Source organism: Scylla paramamosain, chromosome 31, assembly GCF_035594125.1.
Source record: "Scylla paramamosain isolate STU-SP2022 chromosome 31, ASM3559412v1, whole genome shotgun sequence".
NCBI classification, from domain to species: Eukaryota; Metazoa; Arthropoda; class Malacostraca; order Decapoda; family Portunidae; genus Scylla; species Scylla paramamosain.
In genome coordinates this window covers 4,037,501-4,062,500 of record NC_087181.1, presented here as the reverse complement: position 1 = coordinate 4,062,500, position 25,000 = coordinate 4,037,501, and the positions used below count along the sequence as shown (strand labels likewise).

General features: G+C 39.8%; 1 protein-coding gene across 10 annotated transcripts in view; it reads left to right on the top strand.

Moving 5' to 3' along the window:
- The window catches only part of LOC135116394 (uncharacterized), a 243,875-nt gene that overhangs the window by 110,671 nt on the left and 108,204 nt on the right, over positions 1 to 25,000 (top strand). For 7 of the 10 annotated variants that reach the window (XR_010276288.1, XR_010276287.1, XM_064033828.1 and 4 more), the window contains one exon: positions 12,350 to 12,403. The exons of 2 other annotated variants lie outside the window; for them this stretch is intronic. Coding sequence is in view for 5 of the 8 variants with exons in the window: in XM_064033828.1 (XP_063889898.1) it covers positions 12,350 to 12,403 (54 nt within the window). In the remaining 3 variants the exon portion in view is untranslated. Of the gene's footprint in view, positions 1 to 12,349; positions 12,405 to 25,000 lie in introns of those variants that run through there. One more of the 10 variants, XR_010276291.1, reaches the window with a different exon arrangement.

Sequence of the window (25,000 nt, the reverse complement as noted above, 5' to 3'; positions counted from 1 at the left end):
ACTCTCCACTACTGAATTATTCCACTGTTACACGCTCTAATATACAATCGTTTGGGACTGCCTGTTTCTCTCAAAAAACTATCGTAATTTTCATAACATTTTACGTATCTACTATTCACATTGCTCATCTATGCATGTGATCCGCCCACAGGCGTGGTGCTTGATACAGAAGCCAGTCAGAGGGTAGGGGCAGTTTGGAGGCGGAGCGTTAAGTGGGCGTAGGCTGACTTGTCCTTCTTGGTGCCTCACGCCTCCTGGCCTACTTTCCCTTTCAAATCCTTTCTCTGCCTTGCCCCTGCTATCATTACCGTTAATCCCTCCTTGACCCAGGCTGCCTTCCCAGGTTGTATGGCCGTCTTCCTGTTGTGGAGTGCTTGGGTCCTGTGTCCTTGTTTGTGTTTCCTCGGTTTCCTCGATATCAAGTGCCAATTATCTTCCCTTTCCCGTGTAGTATGATCGTTTGTTATTCTCCATACTTCATTCATCTTCTCCATTTCTTCTTTCTTTTTACTTATTCTACCTTTTTTTTTCTTTCCTCTTCCTTATTGTTTTGTTTTGTTTTTTCGTTTTTTCTTCTTCTTTTTTGACAGTACAATATATATTGTAGTGCGGGGTCACCAGAAACTCTGATTCTTCAAATTGGGTTAATGTAAGCAGTGGCGTTCCTCAATGTTCAATCTTAGGGCAGATCCTCTTCATAATATATATGAATGACATAGACGAAGGAATCAGAAGTAAACTGTCAAAATTCACAGACACTAAAATTGCTAACAAGACTGACACCAAACCAGCGTCAAATTTTGCAAAATGATGCATACACTCTCATTGAATGGTGTGAAACGTGGCTTATAACTTTAATTTTGATAAATGCCACGTATCAAATATTGGAAATAGCAATCGGCAGGAAAATTATAAAAAGTAATCCCCCATCAAAAGTTTGGATCCTGAGAAAGATCTGGGAGCTTTAGTGACAACAGATCTTAAACAAAGCAAACAATGCAATGAAGTCATTGAAATTGCCAATAAATTAATAGTTTTCACCTTCCAATCTGAAAAAAAAAAAATCTCACCTTGTACAACTCACTTGTACGTCCTCATTTTGAATACATTGTACAGTTTTTGTCATCCTGTTATAAAAGGAATATTGAGAGATTATAAAAAAAAAAAACAATACGAAATAGAGTAACGAAAATTACTCGAAGGCTTCGCAATAAACCTCTGATTGACTGATGCCTCTCTTGAAAGCGCCAGGCACAGTATAGAGAACCCAGCAAGCCCACTTTTGTTACACTTTTTTTTTTTTTCAATTTTCCGCGCATGACGTCACGTTGTCGGAGATCAGGACAGCCAGATTCTCCTTTTTTAGGCCAAAACATGATTTTTGGCTTTTTTCATGCATTTGGTCTAAGGATATCTAGTTTGCCATGAATTACATTATTATTATTATTATTATTTTTTTTTTTAATATGTTGCTTATATATGCTCCATTTGGCCATAACAAGTTTATTTAATATGGTAAGTTTGTTCACCGCCACCTAAGACAAAACTTTTTTTTTTTCAAGTTGTCGAGTGCACGTATGTTTTCCTTTATTTTCCTTCTGTTACCATGGTTATACTTACAGTTTTTCCCATTTTCTCTTATTGCTGTTGAATAACAATAAGGGAAAATTGGACAAATCAACTGGGAGATGATGCTGATGACGCGCGAGTCCACGGCTGAACTCTGGCGTGTTTTTTTTTTTTTTTTTTTCAAGCGGCTGATGTAATTTAAGGCTTCCTATCAACAGCTACCTGTGTTCATGAACAACCCAGGAGTACGTTGATAGGGTGCTGTCTATGGTAGTACCGTATATTTTGTTATGATGAGTCATTGGTAAACTCGTTTTCCATCCCCCAAAAGCGATCGTTCTGGTTGTTTATATTTATGTCGAGTGGGAAAGAAAAATGTCTAGAGCAGTGTGATTGAACTGTAGGCCCGCGCGCCAGTTGATTTAGTGTGGCCCGCGTGCACTCATTGATTAATTTTATATGAGGAAAAAAATACTTAAATGATATTCAGCAAAGGTCAAGTGTGTGGAATAATAACGATTAGCTTGTTATGACATTGCTGCTACAATAACATAATGCCTGCAGAGCGAAAGTCCTTCCCCATGGTTATGAAGTAGGGACGTAGGTATATGGTACACGTCATGAACAAGAACACTTCTTTGTGCCAAGAACGTTTTCATAATGTGTTGTTAGTATTTTTGCATTCACTCCTGAACCCACCAATCTCAGTTAGTGTACATTGGATTGGGGTCAGGTTTCAGATGAGGCGTCGGGAGCTGTATGGCCTTAGGCCTAGTTGCCTAGCACATACCGTTACAAGTAACTCTCTTCCACTGTCGGTATTCTGACACTGGAATTGAATTCTTAGAATTCGTTTCCGTTTTTTGGCCCAGGCGAAGGACTGACGAAGTACGTGGCACTTGTATACACAGATCGCCACTCCAGTAGTCCGCTATAGCCCAGTGCTCAGTACACATCGTGTAATATTTGGTAAATTCTGAAGTGGAATAATATAAACTTTGGGTTTTTTTATTGCCTGTTTTTGGGTCTTTTTGTAGTGCGTTTGGCCGTTTTGTCTTATTTTTTTGTTGGCTTTGGCCTTTTTCTGCTTCAGTAATCTGGGAACCCTGAGTGTACTGCCATCAGTTCCACCCACCACTCACTCTGCCTTAGTGCTTCATTTTAAGTTTAAGGTACATCGCATCTCTAAAGTCCATGTGCGCAGCGCTTCTTATAAAGCACTATGCAAAATGTGCTTTATTAAAATGAATTTTTCGATGTTTATTCATCAGTTTAGTTTGTCATCCATAATCAGTATTATCATTATTAGTAACATTTATAATTCCTGTGTGCACCGTTACCTAGTGAACATAAAAGAAGAAAAACACAAACCTCAACACACTTAACAAGAAAGTATCCTACACAACACAAATAAGTAAATCTACATAAATGTTAACTTGAGCGAAAATCAAGTTGTACGGTAATAAATAAATTCTACAAAACAAATAGATTCAGTACATAAGTAACAGTAAAAAAGAAAACAGTAGGAAATATAGATGTAAATGCCAATGACACCGTGCAGAGCATAAAGAATAAAAAACAAGGTCTCCATCGTTACAAATACTGAACTATTAAAACTTACAGCTTACAAGATACGACGCGGAAATAAAAGGACACAAACCAGCTACACTACAATGATGGTGCTGATGACGATGATGACGGTAATAATAATAATTTTAATGATAATAATAATAGTAATAATAATAATAATAATAATAATAATAATAATAATAATAATAATAATAATAATAACAACAACAACAACAACAGTACCACTTCACTACGTATCGCCTCAAGCGGGGAGCAGGGGTGGGAGGGGCACAGGTCTTTCTTCTTTTTCATGCAGTATTCTTTTTTATACCTATGAAGCATAAACACACTTCTAGCCTTCGCTGGTCCCCCCAACCCTCTCTCTCTTAATCCTTCCCGACGCCGCCCTTCCTCCCAGTCGGAAGCTTTCATCCTGCTGATAGGTAGTAAAGCCTGTGTGAAGAAGTGAGTGCTTCACCAACTTTTTTCAGTGACATAATTTGATTGATGTCTATGTTGAGAGTGGACGTGAATTACGAATAAAGCAATCCGTGGTTCTCTGGGCTGAGTCATTCTCGTGCTGCAGGATGGACAGGTGTAATGGTGTGTTGTTATTGTTGTTGTTGTCGGTGGTGGTGGTGGTGGTGCAGCACAGGGGAGGGTTCCAGAAGGCTGCTCCATAACCAAGGAATTCCTGCCTCTGTAAAGTTCTCTGATCTTACCTACTGCTATTTGTACTCCACGACATACTCCCACAAGTCAACAGTTATCTAATTATCACTGTGGGATGAACGTTCACATTAGAATGAGCAGCAGTTTTTCTTATTGAACTTTTGGTGCTGCATGAACACAGGAAGGGAAATGATGTGTTCAAATATATCTTGTTTACCGTTGGGGTTTCATGGCGTAGTGACAGTCTTGGGAACCCAGTGTGTGTGGGATGCCAGCGGTCATATCCCATACAAAATACAATAAATAAATAACGTTATGAAAATAATTCACATCATAATTCTTTAATACATACTGGCGTGAACATAAGGTGGTTAAATAGAGCAAGTTTACAAAAAAGATGGGGAAGATGGGGAAATAGACCAACTTTAAAAAAAAGAAAAAGGGCCCTCGTGGCCCAGTGGGTAGAGTGATGCACTTGGAGTTTGGCGTGAGGGAAGTGAGGGGCGCGTAGGTTCGAACCCCCCTCTCGGAACTCACAAAAACCTTGAAAGAGCATCCCTCCATCACCATGTGTGATGGAACTGCCCACGGGGAGGAGGGGAGGTGAGTGCGCAGCACCTCCCTACCCCTCCCCAGGGGAGGAAGGCACCGCCTTACCGGCCCCCGGGAGAGCAAGGGAGGTGAGTGCACAGCGCTTCCCTTCTCTCCCCTACCTAACCCTGGCAAGTCTACGGACTACCAGGCAAAAAATAATAAAAATAAAAAAAAAAAATAAAAAAATAAAAAATAAATAAATAAAGGTGAGTGCATAGCACTTCCCTTCTCTTCCAACCTACCAGGCAAAAGATAGAAAAAAAAATAATAAATAAAGAATTAAGGTGAGTGCATAGCACTTCCCTTGTCTCCTAACCTACCACGCAAAAAAAAAAAAAATAAATAAAATAAAATAAATAAATAAATAAAGATAAATAAATAAATAAATAAAAATAAATAAAAACCTCCTTACCACCTCGGACCTCGGGAGAGCAAGGGAGGTGAGTGCACAGCACTTCCCTTCTCTCCTAAAGTCTACGGACTGCCAGACCAAAAAGAATAAAATATATATAGGTATAAAAAATAATAAAAGTAATAAAAAAAGATAAATGAAAAAATAAGTAAATAAAACAAAAACAATAAAACTCCTACTCCCCCCTCAATAAAACTGACTGAGTCTGGCAATCAACAATAAATAATAAAAATAAAACAATACCAACTGACTGACCCTGACAACCCCAAAGACCACCACCCCACCTGGGAAGCACGGGAGGTGAGTGTGCAGCACCTCCCTACCCTTCCCAGTCTCCCAGTTTGACTTTGACCACCAATCTGACTCATCCTACCAACTCCAAAGAGCAACTCCAACTGTACAGACCACCACCACCACCACCCTTCTGATCTCGGCAAGGTGAGTGCGTAGCACTTCCCTGGACTGACCCTGACTGACTGACCCTGGCAACTCCAAAAACAACCAACCTGACTGACTTACAGATATGTAATCACCTAACTGACTGGCCCTGGGGAGCATGGGAGGTGAGTGTGCAGCACCTCCCTACACTTCCCAGTCTCCCAGTTTGACCTGACTCATCCTGGCAACTTCAAAGAACAACTCCAAATGTACAGACCAACAGTACCTCCTACTCTGTGTCCCACTCTGACCCTGATCCATACATCCCTACATCCTACCCTGTCCTGGCTAGGTGAGTGCGTAGCACTTCCCTACCACCTGCCTTACTGACCCTGGCAACCATAAAAACAACCAACCTGACTGACCTACAAATCTTACTGTAATCTGGCAACAGACCACCAAACTGACTGACTCTGGGGAGCATGGGAGGTGAGTGTGCAGCACCTCCCTACCCTTCCCAGTCTCCCAGTTTGGCTTTGACCACCAATGTGACTCATCCTACCAACTCCAAATGTACAGACCACCACCACCACCCCTCTGATCTTGGCAAGGTGAGTGCGTAGCACTTCCCTTGACTGAGTGGGCCTGACTGACTGACCCCCGCAACTCCAAAAACAACCAATCTGACAAATGTTACAAATGTAACCTGGGGAGCATGGGAGGTGAGTGTGCAGCACCTCCCTACCCTTCCCTACCCTTCCCAAAATAAATGAAAAATAAAAAATGAATAAAAACAAAAATAAATAAAGTAAAAACAATAAAACTCCTACTCCCCCCTCAATAAAATGACTGAGTCTGGCAATCAACAATAAATAATAAAAATAAAACAATACCAACCTGACTGACCCTGACAACTCCAAAGACCACCACCCACCTGGGAAGCACGGGAGGTGAGTGTGCAGCACCTCCCTACTCTCCCCAGCCTTCTAGTTTGACTTTGATCCCCAATCTGACTCATCCTAGCAACTCTAACTGTACCGACCACCACCAGTACTCCCCACCCTGGCAACTGATCCTGGCAAGGTGAGTGCGTAGCACTTCCCGTGACTCCTCCTGGCAACTCCAAAGACCCACCATCCTGACCGCCCCTGGGAAGCACGGGAGGTGAGTGTGCAGCACCTCCCTACACTTCCCAGTCTCCCAGTTTGACTTTGACCACCAATGTGACTCATCCTACCAACTCCAAATGTACACACCACCATCACCACCCCTCTGATCTTGGCAAGGTGAGTGCGTAGCACTACCCTTGACTGACTGGGCCTGACTGACTGACCCCGGCAACTCCAAAAACAACCAACCTGACTGATGTTACAAATGTAACCTGGGGAGCATGGGAGGTGAGTGTGCTGCACATCCCTACCCTTCCCAGTCTTCCACCAACCTGACTTGAATTATGACTGGGGAGCAAGGGAGGTGAGTGTGCAGTACTCCTACTATCCCCACTCTGAATACCCTATCACCAACCAATTCAGACCACCAAACTGTCTTAGAAGAACAAGAACAGGAAGCAACGCCATCAGAGGAAGAAGAAGCAGCAGCAGCAGCATTACCGCCATCAGAGGAAGAAAACAAGAAAAAGAAGCAAAGAAAAAGAATTACCACCACTGTTATCGGAGGAAGAAACAGCAGCGTCACCGCCATCAGAGGAAGAAACATATATATGTAAACTACGACTGGTCAAACTTTCTGTGGCACCAGGCTAAGTTCGACCTGTGATGGGCTGTGTTTAGCGACGCCTTGAGATGAGAGGGAAAAAAGTTCCAGGGGTTCATGAAAGGAAAGTACGCTAACAGGGGACTGATTGTGAAAGTGCCAGGCAAGGCTGCTGCTTCAGACATCCACACTTCAACTTCAACTATGCATGCGAGAATGTTGCTGTATTCTTCCTCCTATTCCTCCTCCTTTTTTCTTCCGCAGAAGACTGTCTTATTACTCCGTCCAAAGGCGGCAGTTCTTGTATAAGACTTGCAAACCTGTGTCCACTCATCCCAACTATCCAGAAATATATCTAATCTTCTAAAGGTCTGGCATCACGTGTTCAAGAGATTTATGTGTATTTTTTTATTTTATTTATGGTGGTGGTGGTGGTGGTGAAGGTGTAAATCTAGAATGAGAGTGAGCGTCTTTGTGTTTCCTCCACCGGGACGAAGAAAGAGAACAGGGATTCCTCATACTCCAGGAATTGCCTTTGTTTCCAGAAAACATTGAATAGTAAAGAAAAATTATTATTTGCTAGTTTTATCAAACTTTCTGTGGCACCAGGCTAAGTTTGACCTGTGATGGGCTGTGTTTAGAGATATCGCAATTTTTCACACTTGAGAGTATATTTCACTCTTATAATGAACGTACAAACTACAGCAGGAAACCAAAATAATGCCAAAAATGGAAGCATGGATTAAAGGATGCCAAATGTATAAAGACATTAATAGTTTTAAATACTGAAGGAAAGACGGTAATTGTCTTTCTTGCTACACATTTATATTTGATAAGTGAAGACAGACGTAGGTTGAAAACCAGCCCGGGAAGGAATGTCTGGCGCGTGGCGCTCCTCAAGGCGTCTTGCCTCGCCGGCACAACAATACATAAAGGACTGAGATGTGAATTAACACTGAAAGAACACTGGCCGGTGAGGTGCTCCTGCAGGGCCGAGGTGGACAGGTGTTTGTCCAGGATGCCTCGTGTTACTTCTCACCGCGTGTTTTATCTGTTGGAGATTATTACACTTAATATGCTGCTGTTGCTGCTGCTGCTGCTGCTGGTGCTGCTGAAGCTGGTGCTGCTGCTGCTGTTGCCCTCGCTGATCTTGCTGCTCTTGTTGGTATTGCTGCTTTTACTTCCTTCAACAATAACTACCAGAACAACTGCTTCTGCTGCTGCTGCTGCTGCTGCTGCTGCTGCTGCTGCTGCTGCTGCTGCTGCTGCTGCTGCTACTACTACTACTACTACTACTACTACTACTACTACTACTACTACTACTACTACTACTACTGCTGCTGCTGCTGCTGCTGCTGCTGCTGCTGCTGCCGCTGCCGCTGCCGTTGTTGCTGTTGCTAATGTTGTTGTTGCTGCTGCTGCTGTTGTTGCTGCTGCCGCTGCTACTGCTGGTGCTGCTGCTGGTGCTGCTGCTGGTGCTGCTGCGGCTGCTGCTGCTGTTACTGCGGCTGCTGCTGCTGCTGCTGCTGCTGCTGCTTTTGCTAAACTTTACAAAAGTCACCACTGCTGTTTCTGCCGTCGTTCGTGCTGTGCCTCTAATCGTCGTCGTCCTCGTTCTCATCGTCGTCGTCGTAACAGTAGCATCGCCTGTCAGAGTAGAAACACTATATATATATATATATATATATATATATATATATATATATATATATATATATATATATATATATATATATATATATATATATATATATATATATATATATATATATATATATATATATATATATATATATATATATATATATATATATATATATATATTCAACGGTATTGCAGAATGCTGAAGCCTATAGTTTATAGACATAATGATTTTATCTCATCATCCTGTTGCCAGCTGCATCACGCACTCAAAGACGATATTCAAGATTCCTGGTCAGAGCTCCAGTGTCATCAGCTTTCAGACTTTTCATGAATACCTCGAGTACTGACATGTCACGATCACACGTGGATATGGATACTTGGGCAGTGGGTGAGCTTTCAGTGCCTTCATGGGAGATCATATATAAGAGAGAGAGAGAGAGAGAGAGAGAGAGAGAGAGAGAGAGAGAGAGAGAGAGAGAGAGAGAGAGAGAGAGAGAGAGAGAGAGAGAGAGAGAGAGAGAGCACTGCTAATAATTAGTTGGGTAACGCACAACATGCCTGGCGTCAGCGGGGATCAGGTGCCAGAACAGGAGAGAGTGGGAGGCTGGGAGTAGTTTCCTTTGCAAGAAGACATTCTGATACACGTAATGAATTGCAGGTTTAGGTATTTATAGAAAGTGCAGTCGTTATCTCCTCGTTATCTCTACTTTGCCGTGGAAATCTCTCTCTCTCTCTCTCTCTCTCTCTCTCTCTCTCTCTCTCTCTCTCTCTCTCTCTCTCTCTCTCTCTCTCTCTCTCTCTCTCTCTCTCTCTCTCTCTCTCTCTCTCTCTGTACCTGCCTTGGACAGTAAGCAATTAGTTGTTCTAGTGGCGGTGTTCCTGAAATAGAAATACTGAAAAGCACACTCCATCTTTTAATACCCAATTAGCGTGGCTTCCTGATGGGAGGTACGGTAGAGCACGCTTTCGTTTGTAAGCCAAGGGAAAGTAAGCGTCTTTCCTCCTCAGACCCTCACTAGCGCCAGGATTAGCTGTGTGCCGGGGAGTGCTGGTGAGCCGTGAGTAATGTTCACTCTTAGATACACGTGCAATGTAATGTATCTCCCTGTCATCATTTTTGTTTATTATTTATTATTATTTATTATGTTTATTATATTGATACTTGTTTTTGTCTTTTTCCTTCCTTCCTTCCTTTCTTCCTTCCTTCCTTCCTTCCTTCCTTCCTTCCTTCCTTCCTTCCTTCCTTCCTTCCTTCCTTCCTTCCTTGCTTCCTTCCTGCCTCCCTGAGTGCCTGCCTGCCTGCCTTCCGTCACCCTTATATTCCTGTTTTTCATTTTATCCTTCCTTCTCTCTGCTATATATATATATATATATATATATATATATATATATATATATATATATATATATATATATATATATATATATATATATATATATATATATATATATATATATATATATATATATATATATATATATATATATATATATATATATATATATATATATATATATATATATATATTCTCTCTCTCTCTCTCTCTCTCTCTCTCTCTCTCTCTCTCTCTCTCTCTCTCTCTCTCTCTCTCTCTCTCTCTCTCTCTCTCCCGGGAGTTCGTTGATGAATTGGCATGTTCTCATGACTCTCTACCAGTATTTATTGGTGTTTCATCTTTTTCTATCCTGCATGAGTCTGCTCCCGGGAATTAGGTATGGTAGTTGTACGGTGATAAATAATATTTCAGTGCGACCTTTGCAATATTTTCCTATATCTATGAAAGCTTTCGTTACTGTGGAGTGTGGCTCGAATATTATTATTGTTTTTTTTTTAATATAAATATTTTCGTTACATTTGTCCAGCACATTTTTGTTTATGCGCTAAGAAAGAAAGTGACCATTTAAATCCCGAAGTTTAATTTCATTTGTATAAAGAAGTTTAAATTAGAGAGCAAAATGAAGAAGGACTCCTTAACGTGTGGGAAGTGCCTGCCAACCTACTATGGAGGGTGTGCTGCGTAAATCATGATTGTATAGGAGCGTGATGTAACCTGTTCACACTGATACCACTTACAGACAAGCCTTCAAGTACCTTGGTATTTCGTAGTAGTGGTTTAAATAATGTTTTGACTTGTTTAGATAATCATCAGAGAGAGAGAGAGAGAGAGAGAGAGAGAGAGAGAGAGAGAGAGAGAGGGGGGGGACAGGTAGGCAGGAAGGCAGACGGTCAAACAGACAGGCAGGGAGGCAAGCAAGCAAGCAAGCAAGCAAGCAAGCAAAGAGGCAGAAAGACTAACTTGCGGGGAAAGAGGTGGATGGACATACAAAAAAGAAAGAAAGAAAGCAGGCAGACAGACAGGGTGACAGGGAAATAGTCAGGCTAACTTGAAGAGGATAGGCAGGCAAAGAAGCAGGCAGACAGGCAGGCAGGCAAAAATAGAAGGCAAGGAAGCAGACAGACAGACAGACAAATAGACAGAGGGACAGATGGATGTGCGGGCAGGCACAGACATGGACAAAGTAGTTTTAAATAGCGGCAGAAACTGGAATATTTCATTACAATGAATATATTTTCACAATTTTTTTGTAAAATACTTTAATAAATAGTTTACCGTGCCCTGCAGTGAGTACTTAACCAAAAGTCTAACTGAATTAGTCAGTGGGATATTAATACAGCATAATGTTTGCACAATATAAACGTATGCCTCTTCCGTCACTCGTATATTCTTTCGTGATAACAATTACTGTAAGCGAAGAAAATGCAAACATAGTGACCTAACTATATTTTTCTCTCATGGCCTCGTATTTACGGTATGCCATTTTTCGTGCACAATACGTAGTTGTCATTGATTTCCTAAAACTACTAAATATACCAGAAGACAGACCTACTGACCCATACTCGTAAATATTGTTCCACTCGTAATGTTACACCACACGCACACACACACACACACACACACACAACATTAATACAAATAGATGCGCTGCAACAAAGCAACAGAGATTGGGATGCTCATTCTTACAGAGCATTATAGTGAACATGTGAGGCAGAGATAAACAGACAGACGCAGACAGACAGATTGATTTACAACACTTAGTAACATGTACTTGTTATAAGCAATTCTAAGTGACCATTACTTTCCCGTTCATTCCCATTCATTGAAGCATTTCAGTGTTGAGACGCAAAGGTAGTGTAAGTGTTGAGGCAGCGGTGGTAGTGGCCCCTTCACCTCGCAGCGAGGCAGGAAGGGGAGGCGAGGGACACCAGCAGTGACTGGCCTGAAGGCGCCTTGCGTCCCGCCTCCTCTGTGCGACCCTCTCCCTTGATTGCCTTCATGCATCAATCGCAGCATGACTTGTGCTCCTCCTCTTCAGTCTCACTTAACTACCACCTTCATATTCTAGACACCGCTGAATGTTGGCAAGCTTTACATTTATTATTTTTGCTTCTTTTTATTTTCTTATTTGATCTTGTTATATATGTAATGGTGTTTGTTCGTTTTATTTTGTTGCAGCTGTTGTGCATATTTAACATTCTCAGCGTTTGAAGTGTGTTCTGTTTTCAGTGTTGTTTTCCATGTATCCATGTGTTCTTGCTTGGAGGAATTTGACACGTTTTATTTATGACATTTCGTGTTTTTGTTCAGTATTTATTCTTTCCTCTTTTGTTCATGTGTATGTTGTTAACTCATGCAGTAAAGGATTTCTGGTGGTTCTGTTTATGATGCTTCATTTTTAGCTCTTTTTAGAATAGTGAAGCTGCATCACTTTTTTATGTGGATGTTTTGATATTTTCAGGAAAGGATGGCAGGTGGTGCCGCGGTGAACACTCCCAACACATGCAGGAGGAAAGTGAGTACCTGCTTCATTACATCATGTGCCCTCTATTTTGATCTCGCTGTTAAACTTTTTTTTTTTTTATTCATGTCAACGGAAACCTGTCACTGTTGCCTGCCTTTCTCCTGTCAGCTTCCCACGAATCTGTGAAGGAAAGAAAGGATGTGCTTCCATGGTATCGTGTCAGTAGTGTTATCCATTGAAGGATTAGTTTAAACATTTTTCCAATGCGTTGTTTTTGTCTCCCATTTTTCTGCCTTCCTAGGGTATATATATGAAAGAAGACAGAATGTAAATTTAGTCTATAATGTTCATTGCAACATCTTACAGGGAAAAAAGTCCTTTGAGGATTAACCGAGAATCTTTTTCAAAACTATAATTTTTGTATTCCAGTCTTCGTGTGCTTATTTTAATTTATGCATAGAGAAAAGAAGGATACGAAATCATATGTTTTCTATAATGGTGTCATCTTTTTGGTATAAATATTTACTTAGAGATTCAATTGAAACCTAACAATTAGCTGTCATTTTTGCGTTCGTTTTATATATATATATATATATATATATATATATATATATATATATATATATATATATATATATATATATATATATATATATATATATATATATATATATATATATATATATATATATATATATATTTTTTTTTTTTTTTTTTTTTTTTTTTTTTTTTTTTTTTGTATGTACGTATATATGAGTGAAGAAAGGAAAGATGCAATTACAAAAAACTTTCCACAATAATGGGAATATTCACTTGAGGTCTTTTTTAGGTAACAAATATCAGATCTTCTAGTTTATATGTCTATTTATCCTTTAGTGTGTTTTACCGTTATGTAGATTAATACTATTTTGCCCGTTATGATAAAGTGTCCTTGGAAACTATTACTGTAACACATTTCATTTAGTGTGAATTTGGTTTCCACGTAAAAAAAAAAAAAAAAAATAAATACTCTCCTTCTATGGAGAAAAGATATTTATATTTTCTTTGTTCAATTGGTATTGATATTATTTTTAACTCTGATTTCCCGGGAAGCGCCACCACCATGATATTTGTGACCTAACCTAAGGTAACTTTTTAGCGTCATAACCTTTGTTGCAGCTTTATTCAAGTAAAATCAAAGAGAGGAAAGCTTGTATAGTTCTGTGAAGTGTTCTTATTTGTCTCTGTGTGTGTTGATTGTCGCCTTGAAAAGTCAAGGTGACGTGGGCCTTGATGACTAGAGCCGGCCCACACTATTTGTCTCCCTTTTTTTAGAGGCTCGTCGTTGTAGATTTCTGAAAATATTAGTTTTCCTCACGTTTTTATTTTCCTTGTCAGCGAATGAAAGATAATTCATGATTTTCTTAATCATTTAGTAACGTATTTAATATCTTTGGAGGGATCATTCCCGTAGCGGAGCGAGGGGGCTCTATTTTTGTTACCGCACATCTGTACACCCCACCGCTCCCGCCTGGCCCTGGAGGGCACAACGATGATTTGGCCAGGAGCACCTTTTGATGTCCATCGTATATAAAAGTTTCGATTTCATTTTCGGAAATACTTCTTGGTAACTTTTGAAGGCGTATCTTTGTTATTTTATTTAATTTCTTCGTCAGACTCACCTTTTTTTGCTGTATTTTGCATATTTCGATTTATCGGCATGTGGGCGAAGGTTTCTGCCTCGCAACTCGCACAACTATCGCCTCATCACTACAGATCGAGCTCGAGCGCACAAAATGCGCCAATTATTTGCCATAACTCACTTCATATACGGGAAAGGGTTGTGGGAAGAAGGTGTTGTGAGGAGTAAACATAGGATAAATTAGTTAAATCTAGAAAGGTAGCTAGCTCAGGGAAGGTGAGAAATAGCTTAAGTATTTACCACACAAAATGTAGCAGTATTTTGAATAAAATAGACTTGCTTAGAAGAATAGTGTGTGTAGAGAAATTTGATATCATTGCTTTAACTGAAACTTGGTTAGATATGTGAGGAAAAGTATTTAATCCAGAGGTCAAGATAGATGGTTATACATTGTTCTATAAAGATAGGGAAAACAGGAGAGGAGGAGGCGTCGCGTTATACGTTAGGGACACATTACAGTGTTGTATTAACAGTAGATTTAAAACAGATAGGAAAGCAGTAGTAGTACAGCAATGTACAGTAGTGGGAGTAGTGTACAGATCACCGACCAGTACAAAGGAAATTAACACCTCACTGTGGCAGGAAATAAATAGAGCAGGCAGGTACAGTCAGGTATGTGTGGTAGGAGATTTTAATTTTAGGAATATCGACTGGAGTCTGATGGTGGGTAACAAGGAAGCAGAATTTTTTAAGGTAATTCAGGATAATTTTTTAAAACAGGTAGTCGTAGAACCCACAAGGGGGAATAATATTCTAGATTTAATTCTTACTAACAGGGAGGAAGCAGTCACGCAGGTAGAGGTTGGAGGACAGCTAGGTAACATTGACCATAGGGAAATTAGGTACAATTTAAAATGGGAAGAAACTTTTAGAAGCAAAAACACTAGTAAAATACCTGACTTTAGGAGAGCAGAATTTGAGGAATTAAAAAGGTACCTCCAAGGAGTTGACTGGCAACGGATGAAGGGTGAGGTCAGGTCCGGGACGGAGTTGAGAGAGATAAGGCAAGATGTGAGAGGTGAGGTGAGGTGTGAGGGTGTAGGACAAGAGGAGGTAAGATGTGTTCGGAAGGGGCGGAGGAGAGAGGGAGGGGTATATGGGTGTGAGTATGGTGGAATGTCAGGTCATGCTGAAATGAGAGAGGTGAGGTCGAGGCGAGTAGATGAGCGAGTAGAGAGGATGGTAGGGGCCGAGATGAGGGAATTAGGTGAAGTAAATGTAGATGAATTGTATAAATATTTCGTAGATAAAGTTCATACAGGTCAGTTAGCATATATCCCGTATAGGGCAATAAGATCACAGAAAAATTATCCTAAATGGATGACTGCTAGGTTAAAACATTATATAGGGTGGAAGAGAAGTATATATAAGACATTAAGGGCAGGTGAAGAAGTTTTAAGGTCACAATATAATGAATTAGTTAGAACAGTCAGGAAGTTAACGAGGAAAGCTAAGGGCAATTATGAATTAAGTGTAGCCAGCCATGTGAAGACGGACCCCCAAGGGATTTTATCAGGAATAGAGGACGAAGAATAAGGATACTATAGGTCCATTAAAGGCAGCAGATGGGGAGCTGGTTAGTTCTGGGGAGGAGATTAGTAAAATTCTGAATGAGTATTTTTCATCTGTCTTCACCCAGGAAAACATGCAGGATATGCCAGATAGTGAACATATGTTTAGAGCAGATGAGAATGAGAAGCTGACAGATATTTCCATAAGTAGAGAGATAGTGGAACAGGAGATAGATAGGCTAAAAAAAGTTCAAGACACCAGGACCAGATGAAATATATCCCAGAGTACTTAAGGAATGCAAAGAGGTTATTAGTGAGCTGTTAGTCTCTGTCTTTAGGAAATCACTTGAGTCAGGTGAGGTACCAGTAATGTGGAAGCAGGCTAATGTAGTACCCATCTTTAAGAAAGGAGATAAAACTTTAGCGTCTAACTATAGATCTGTCAGCTTAAATTCAGTTATAGGTAAAATATTAGAGTTAATAAGAGCGAGGAACATTAGGGAACATTTAGACAAACATAACTTGATAAATTAATCACAGCATGGCTTCACGAAGGGGAAGTCTTGCATGACAAACTTGTTAAGTTTTTACAGTAAAGAGTACGAGGCAGTAGATAATGGTGATAGTTATGATATCTTGTATCTGGACTTTAGTAAAGCATTTGACAAGGTACCCCATGAAAGGCTCCTGAGAAAGGTTAGGGCACACGGGATAGATGGGAAGGTGTTAGGCTGGATAGGGTCATGGCTTAGCGACAGGCGAGAAAGAGTTGTAATAAACGGCTCGAAATCCGAGTGATGTCATGTAATCAGTGGGGTGCCACAGGGATCAGTATTAGGGACATTGTTATTTCTAATATATATCAATGCCTTGGTTAGTGGAATTAGTAGTGATGTTAGTAAATTTGCGGATGACACAAAGATAGATTAATTAGATCAGAAACGGGTGCCTTCGCCTTGCAGGCAGATTTAGGATGAATGAATGGACGGACATATGGCAAATGCAATTTAGTATCAATAAATGTAAAGTACTTAGCGTAGGTAGAGGAAACCCACACAGTAGGTACACATTAAACGAACAATCTCTGGTAGTTACAGGGTACGAGAAAGATTTAGGAGTTATAGTTAGCTGTGAACTCCGTCTAGGAAAACAATGCATAGAGGCTAGAAACAGGATAAATAGGGTACTAGGATTAATTTTTAGGAGTGTTAAAAGTAGAAGGCCGGAAGTAATATTAATGATATTCTTGGCGCTGGTCAGACCTCATCTAGACTATGTTGTGCAATTCTGGTCTCCACATTACAGGAAAGATATAGGTGTATTGGAATCAGTACAGAGGAGAATGACAGAAAGGATACAGGGGATGAGGAGTATTCCTTACGAGGCGAGATTGAAGTCATTAAATTTACATTCTTTAGAGAGACGTAGGTTAAGAGGGGACGTGATAGAAGTCTTTAAGTTCCCTTTCAATAGTCCAGGAGTCAAGCAATATCTTCATTCTTTCATCCCTTTCATTGGTAAACTCTGGAATTCTCTGCCTGTTTCTGTTTTTTCCCCTTCCTGTGACTAGTTGTTTTAAGAGTATTGAGGCACTTCCAGAAACATATTTAGTTTTCATATTGACTTTTAATTTTTCATCTTTTTTTTTTTTTTTTTTGTCTGTATGTATGGAAGCGGCAACTGAAAAGATTTTTTTTTGTTCCTCTGTTTGCCATTCGCCAAGAAGATATGAGAGCGTGAGTATAAATAATGGCTATATGCAAATGTAAGAATACCATTTTATACTGACTCTAAATTAAACATGTATTGCATTGTTTACTCCAGTTTACTCAAGTTGAACCGTCCGATATCTTTTGCATCTAAATGATTTTTGTGTTCAGCTATTTGAATTTTTATTTCCAAATGCAGCTCCATGTTTTTGAGAAGCACAGAGGGTTGGAGAAAGACAAATCTTTCCTGAGTCTTAATAGGTGAATGTTAATAACAGTAGTAGTAGCAATAGTAGTAGTAGTAGTAGTAGTAGTAGTAGTAGTAGTAGTAGTAGTAGTAGTACTACTACTACTACTACTACTACTACTACTACTACTACTACTACTACTACTACTACTACTACTACTACTACTAGTAGTAGTAGTAGTAGTAGTAGTACTACTACTACTACTACTACTACTACTACTACTACTACTACTACTACTACTACTACTACTACTACTACTACTACTACTTGTAGTAGTAGTAGTAGTAGTAGTAGTAGTAGTAGTAGTAGTAGTAGTAGTAGTAGTTGTTGTTGTTGTTGTTGTTGTTGTTGTTGTCGTTGTTGTTGTAGTAAAGAGCAGGATTATTATCTGGAGTGACACCAATTCAGTTTTTGTATAATTTGTATTTTCTTACTATTATTCCACACCTTGTCAATCCATGCAAGGAAAAAAAAGAAAAGCAAAAAAAGAAAACGTATATTAAAAAAGTGAGAGGCAAGACCAGCAAGTGAAACACGCCCTGCCTTCTCCATAGACTTGACGTGTTTACTGCCGCGCTTCCTGCCTGATAATTATACAGTCTTACGCTGGAGGCGCTTAATGTGGTGCATTTGTATGAAAGAATTTACTTTTTGCCATGAATCTCTCTCTCTCTCTCTCTCTCTCTCTCTCTCTCTCTCTCTCTCTCTCTCTCTCTCTCTCTCTCTCTCTCTCTCTCTCTCTCTCTCTCTCTCTCTCTCTCTCTCTCTCTCTCTCTCTCTCTCTCTCTCTCTCTCTCAGCTCGAATTATGATTTCACTGAGTGGTTTAAGAACATATTCACATGTTATTCATGAGCCATCACATCCAGCAGCAGGCAGGAGGAGGAGGAGGAGGAGGAGGAGGAAAGAACACAAAGGAATACAAAGGAATGCAACGGAAGACCAAACCTTGAGTTACTGACGAGGCTGTTTGGATAATTATTCTACATTAACTATTATTGGGAGATACAGGATAGTACAGAAGGTTCCTCCCCACCAATCTCTCCAGCAGAAGCTGACAAGATACAGGAATTGATACCACGTGGTATAGAAAAACCACAGAGAACTTGAGAGAATAGTGAGGGAAAGAGTTGTGGTCTGTCTACTTTTGTTTGTGAGGGAGAGTGTAACTGCATGATAGTTGTGTGATGTGGTGTGTGCGTAGCGCAGGTGAAGGCACAGTTTGGTTGTTGAGGGGTGGTGCAGAATCCTTGCGTTGCGCTTTCCAGGGAGGCGGCAGTCAATCAGGCCACAGCTTCGGTCACTGTGTTTGTGTACCTTTCCCTTTAGGGCTGGATACACAGGTTATCGCCTGCAACTTTGACCTCTAGTACTTAAAATCACAAAGTTGATCAATAACAGGAGAATGCGGACGAAGAAAATGAGGATTACAACATGTGATTACATAGGATAACCAAAACAAACACTCATACAGGTCTTTACATATCGCTTTGGAATTAATTTAGATTAACTACCCTTTAGTAAAGTAAGCTAGAGCAGTGTATGACTGCCAAACCGACACGCCCTCGTGCTTGTGCTGGCGTGGGAAAACCATCGCGCTGTGTGGGAAAAACTGGCTGCGTTTTGATTGGAAAGAATGAAGTGAGATTCTATTATTATTCCTATGCAAAAAAAGTAGGAGGAGGAGGAGGAGGAGGAGGAGGGTAATAACAGCATTAGTAAAAACATCCACTTCAAACACCCCTTTGTCTGTGCCTTTGGACGCACAAATTACCTCAGAATGTTACGTCATAATGAATAAGACAAGTGAAGAAGCTTACTTTCTTTTGAATACCGTCTTTTCGGAAATGTTGATTTTTTTTCTATTTTGTGCAAAAGACAAAAAAAAAAATACAATTTTTAGTAGAGTGAAAAAAAATCTACAATTCACCCTAAGAAGGAGGAACAGAAAAATTACGAACTATACCACCACAACCACCACCACCACTACTACTACTACTACTACTACTACTACTACTACTACTACTACTACTACTACTACTACTACTACTACTACTACTACTACCACCACTACCACCACACTTCACTCTCAACTTCTCCCATTTTCAAGAATTCCTCTCTTCTCTTCCCTCGCTCCACCATCCTTCATCCTCTCTCCCTTACGTTCCATCCTTCCTTTCGCCGACATAATGCTTGCAACAGACGCCCCTCCTCTTCCTCCCCCTCCTCCTCCAGTCCCGTAGCATTAGCAGGGCCTTGTCTCCCCTTATAAGCAGGGATGCTTAGTGGAACATGTCGAAATAGCGTTGCCTAGCCGCCGCCGAGTATAGGAGTGTATTGAGGGTGCATTATCTCGGTACAGTGGCGGTGAGCGGGGAGATGGGTCGGTGAGTATGTTCAGGCGCAGATAGAGAAATGTGTTATTGGTCTGACGAATTGATTAATGAATAGGTATCTGGTTGAACAGGCAGATTTACAGATAGATGGCTGGATGGGTAAATGGTTAATAAATAGATTGACAGACTGATAAATAGATTGATATATAGATGGACAGATGGATGGATAGATAGATTGATAGATACATGAATAAATGAATAGGTATATAAGTAGATATAAATATATATAGATGGGAAGATAGACAGTTCAGTAAGTAGAAAATAGATTAGATAAATAGACAGATAGACAGATAGACAGGGATAATAGTACATAGGTGGGAAAATATGTTGATAAATTCCCGTTGATTGATAAGAAGGTGGAAGTATTAGATAGGGAGAGATATACAGATAAAACATCGACGAATGGGTAGGTAAGTGAAGAAACACAGGATGGTTGAAGAGCAATATACATAAACAAATAAGAAGAAAGTGGAAGTGTAAGCGATGAATCAGATAAAGAGAGAAATTAGCTGTATATTGATGGACAGAACATATAGAAATGCAACTGTAAATCATGGTAAACAAACTAAGATAAATAAAGGTATGTACTATGTTAGAAGGAAATGACATTAGAGAGTCAGCCAGCACATCAGACATTCAGAAAGCAGGACAGACAAAGACACATAGACACACTGACTGATGGGTGCATATGCCAAATGAAATAGTAAACAAACATTCATATATAGAATCATTACAAATAGAAAAATATCAGAAACTTTGAGGCAAACAGACTGAATTTCGCATAACGAAAATATTTGTATGTTCATGTTTGGTAACTTACACACGAGCAATGGATAAAAAAGAGAGATTTTACATATAAACCTAGAGAAACAAAGGAAAGCAAAACATTATAAAACAAAAAAGACACATAAAAAAAATGATTCGTCCTGTGAATCAAGTTGCAGACAGAGGCGCCCACACACACACACACACACACACACACACACACACACACACACACACACACACACACACACACACACACACACACACACACACACACACACACACACACTTTCCTGTCGCCAAAAATACACACAATTCTCCTGCTACTCTATGAATTACCTTACTAGAAATTAAAAATGCATTTTATAAATTTTGTATATTGTTGTGTGGATCACTGGAATTGTGTTGAAACCATGGGGAGAGAGAGAGAGAGAGAGAGAGAGAGAGAGAGAGAGAGAGAGAGAGAGAGAGAGAGAGAGAGAGAGAGAGAGAGAGAGAGAGAGAGAGAGAGAGAGAGAGAGAGATTGGATGTCTTGCAACACAATACACATGCATATATATCGTGCACATTATTCTTCCTCTTTCTTTTTTCTTTCTTGCGACATTTGTAAAAAGCAAATGTTGAGATATTGTGTGTGTGTGTGTGTGTGTGTGTGTGTGTGTGTGTGTGTGTGTGTGTGTGTGTGTGTGTGTGTGTTTGTGTGTGAAATAATAGACAAACGGACAGACAAACAGATATATTACAATGCACAAAATTGGACATAAGCTGGGGACAGAGACTCCCAACCAATCACGCACCCACCCACACAAGACAGACAGAAGGTCAAAGATATACTGATATACGTACTGACATACATTCTTCATCTCTTCGGTCAATATGAAGACGCTACACGAACTTACATATTGTACTGTGCGTCTCGAAGGAGTAACGCCGGGAGATGACAACGTCCGCCCTTTACTGCTCAGGGAAGCACAGGGACTGAGTGTGTTGCTGGCAGTTTGTTGGAGTTTTAGGATTCCCGAAGGCTGACGAAGAGTTTTAAAAGTAAGAATGTATTGGAGAGAGAGAGAGAGAGAGAGAGAGAGAGAGAGAGAGAGAGAGAGAGAGAGAGAGAGAGAGAGAGAGAGAGAGAGAGAGAGAGAACACAAACATAAAATCGGAGAGACTGAAAAAGAAAGTTTAAAGTAAAAAAGAATGAAAAAAAAAAGCTTCAAACGTATAGACAAGTAAATGTATATACATGCTGACACACACACACACACACACACACACACACACACACACACACACACACACACACACACACACACACACACACACACACACACACACACACACACACACACACACACACACACATTGACAGTCATAGCACCACATAAAAAAGAAAAAAAAGCCAGAAATTAACAGAAAGAAGTGAAAAAAAGAAAACATTGAAAGACATAAGCCGGAGTGAACAAGTGACATCAGGAAGAGAATGTAATGTAATATTAGTAGGTGCCTGAAGTTACTCGGAGAATGACATCATGCTTAAAGGAAAGTGAGGAAAGAAAATAGCATGCTTTAACTTGAAAAAAAAAAAACTGCGGTAATGAACAAGGAAAATATGAGGAAATGAAGCACTAAAGTGGGAAAATATGTAGCAGATTGAAAGGAAAAAAAAATGAAATTAAGTGCTAAAAATGGGTGATGCCTACTTAGAGAGAGAGAGAGAGAGAGAGAGAGAGAGAGAGAGAGAGAGAGAGAGAGAGAGAGAGAGAGAGAGAGAGAGAGAGAGAGAGAGAGAGAGAGGGAATGTGTCTTTCCTGTCACCTCAGATAAAAATTATATATTTTTTACGACATTTCATTGGCACTGAAGAACACAGACAATGAAAAAGTAAATATGACGGTTCCTTCTTTCATATTTATTTCTTATGACATTTTATGAGACAAGACTGTACTTCGGTATCCTTATGTTATATTGTTATTTTGTCTTTTTATTTATTTATTTATTCTCTGCTTATTACTTATATCTAATACATATACTTTTACTGTCCTTTGTTTCCTAACATTACTTTGTTATTTTATGCTGTTTCTTTATTGTATACATTGTTGCACGTGAGTATAAGAGTTTTTTTTTTTTTTTTGTAAGAGGGAAAAAAAGTCATTTCGGATTTTATCTGTGGAAAGAAAACGTGTGTGGGATTTTTCTGAGGAACGTTATTCGTGTGTTGAGAGAGGAGAGTCTTTAAACTTCATTAAATGCTCTCTCTCTCTCTCTCTGTCTCTCTCTCTCTCTCTCTCTCTCTCTCTCTCTCTCTCTCTCTCTCTCTCTCTCTCTCTCTCTCTCTCTCTCTCTCTCTCTCTCTCTCTCTCTCTCTCTCTCTCTCTCTCGCTTTAGTTAACAGTGGAACCTTGCACAGTTTAAGTGGATGAGGAGAGAAAATAGAGATACAGATGGATGGATGGATAGATAGATAGGTAGATAGATAAAAGTTAGATAGACAGATAAGTAGATGGATAGACAGATAGATAGAAGGTCATATTTGCCTTGATATCGCCGTGTAATAAGCCCCGAGGAATTCATTCTTCATAGAACGTTAATTGATTTATAGGCGGAAGGCGAAGCAAGGCAGCACATGTGAAAGGTAATGCAGGATAAGATAATGTGATATGACTGCCATTTAGCGTCCTTGTGTGTGAGGTCCACAAGGCCAGAGTGAAGGGGGAGGGCACATATCAACTTATTGTAACCTTCGTAACTCTACTGACTGGATTACATTCACGGGAGTTAGTCATTATTACATACGAGTACATACATGTTGCGACAGTAAGAAGAGTATGCCTGTGCCGGTTTTTTTTTTTTTTTCCTTTTCCCTCTCTTTATTAACATTGGTGTTCTATTGGGGTAAAAAACGATCATGCATTGGTGCGAGAGAAGATGAAACGGATTAATTTTTAAAAAATTACTGGTGTCTTCCTTCTGAGTTTCGCTTAAGTCTCTTTTTCTTTGCTTTTCTACGATTGTGTTTTCTTTTGCTTTCTGTTTTGTTGTCGTTTTATATTCTCTTGTACTGTTGATTCCTATTTTTTTTTATCTAATTTTTTTTTCATGCGACTTTTCCTTGGGTTATTTATATTCATTATTTGTCATTACTCTTGTTAATCTTTTGTTTTCTCTTTTAAATCTCTCATTTCCCTTTTCAGTGTTTTTCTTTAATTATATTTCACATTTATGTATTTCCCTTCATTCGTTTTCATTATTCACTATGTTATTACGTATTTCTATTGGCTTCCATATTGAAATGACCTTTTTCCTCATTTTCTTTTCATTCCTCATCTTTTTAATCGATTCTTCCCATTCACCTTTTTTTTCTACCTCTTTATTTTTTCAACTGTCTCCACGTCTTCTTCCAAAGAGGACAACATTTTCTGTTTCGTTACCAGCACTTTTGAAGGTAATTAATGTAAACACTCCACTACGTACAAGTACCAGGAAATCAGGGCCTGGTGTGGATTCTGAGGCAGCGGTGGTGATGGTGGTGGTAGTGATGGTGGTGGTGGTGGTGGTAGTAGTGTTAAGTTCGTTTTAAGTACTTACTTATCGTTCCACTCATTCCCTCCGTTTCTCGTCATCGTCCTCATCATTATCTTGACGGTCTCTCTCTCTCTCTCTCTCTCTCTCTCTCTCTCTCTCTCTCTCTCTCTCTCTCTCTCTCTCTCTCTCTCTCTCTCTCTTCAATAAGAATAAGAGTAAGAATAATGAGTACATAAGAACATAAGAACATAAGAAATAAGGGAAGCTGCAAGAAGCGACCAGGCTTACACGTGGCAGTCCCTGTATGAAACACACCTACCTATTTCCATCTGCTATCCCCATCCATAAACTTGTCTAATCTTCTCTTAAAGCCCTCTAGTGTCCTAGCACTAACTACATGATTACTGAGTCCGTTCCACTCATCTACCACTCTATTTGAGAACCAATTTTTTCCTATCTCCTTCCTAAACCTAAATTTTTCAAGCTTGAACCCGTTGTTTCTTGTTCTACCCTGGTTGCTGATCCTAAGAATTTTGCTTACATCTCCCTTGTTATAACCCTTATACCACTTAAAGACTTCTATCAGGTCCCCTCTTAACCTACATCTCTCTAGAGAATGTAAATTTAACCGCTTCAACCTCGCTTCGTAAGGAATACTCCTCATCCCCTGTATCCTTTTAGTCATTCTCCTCTGTACTGATTCTAATAGACCTATATCTTTCCTGTAATGTGGGGACCAGAACTGCACAGCGTAGTCTAGATGAGGTCTGACCAGCGCCAAGTATAACTTTAATATTACTTCCGGCCTTCTACTTTTAA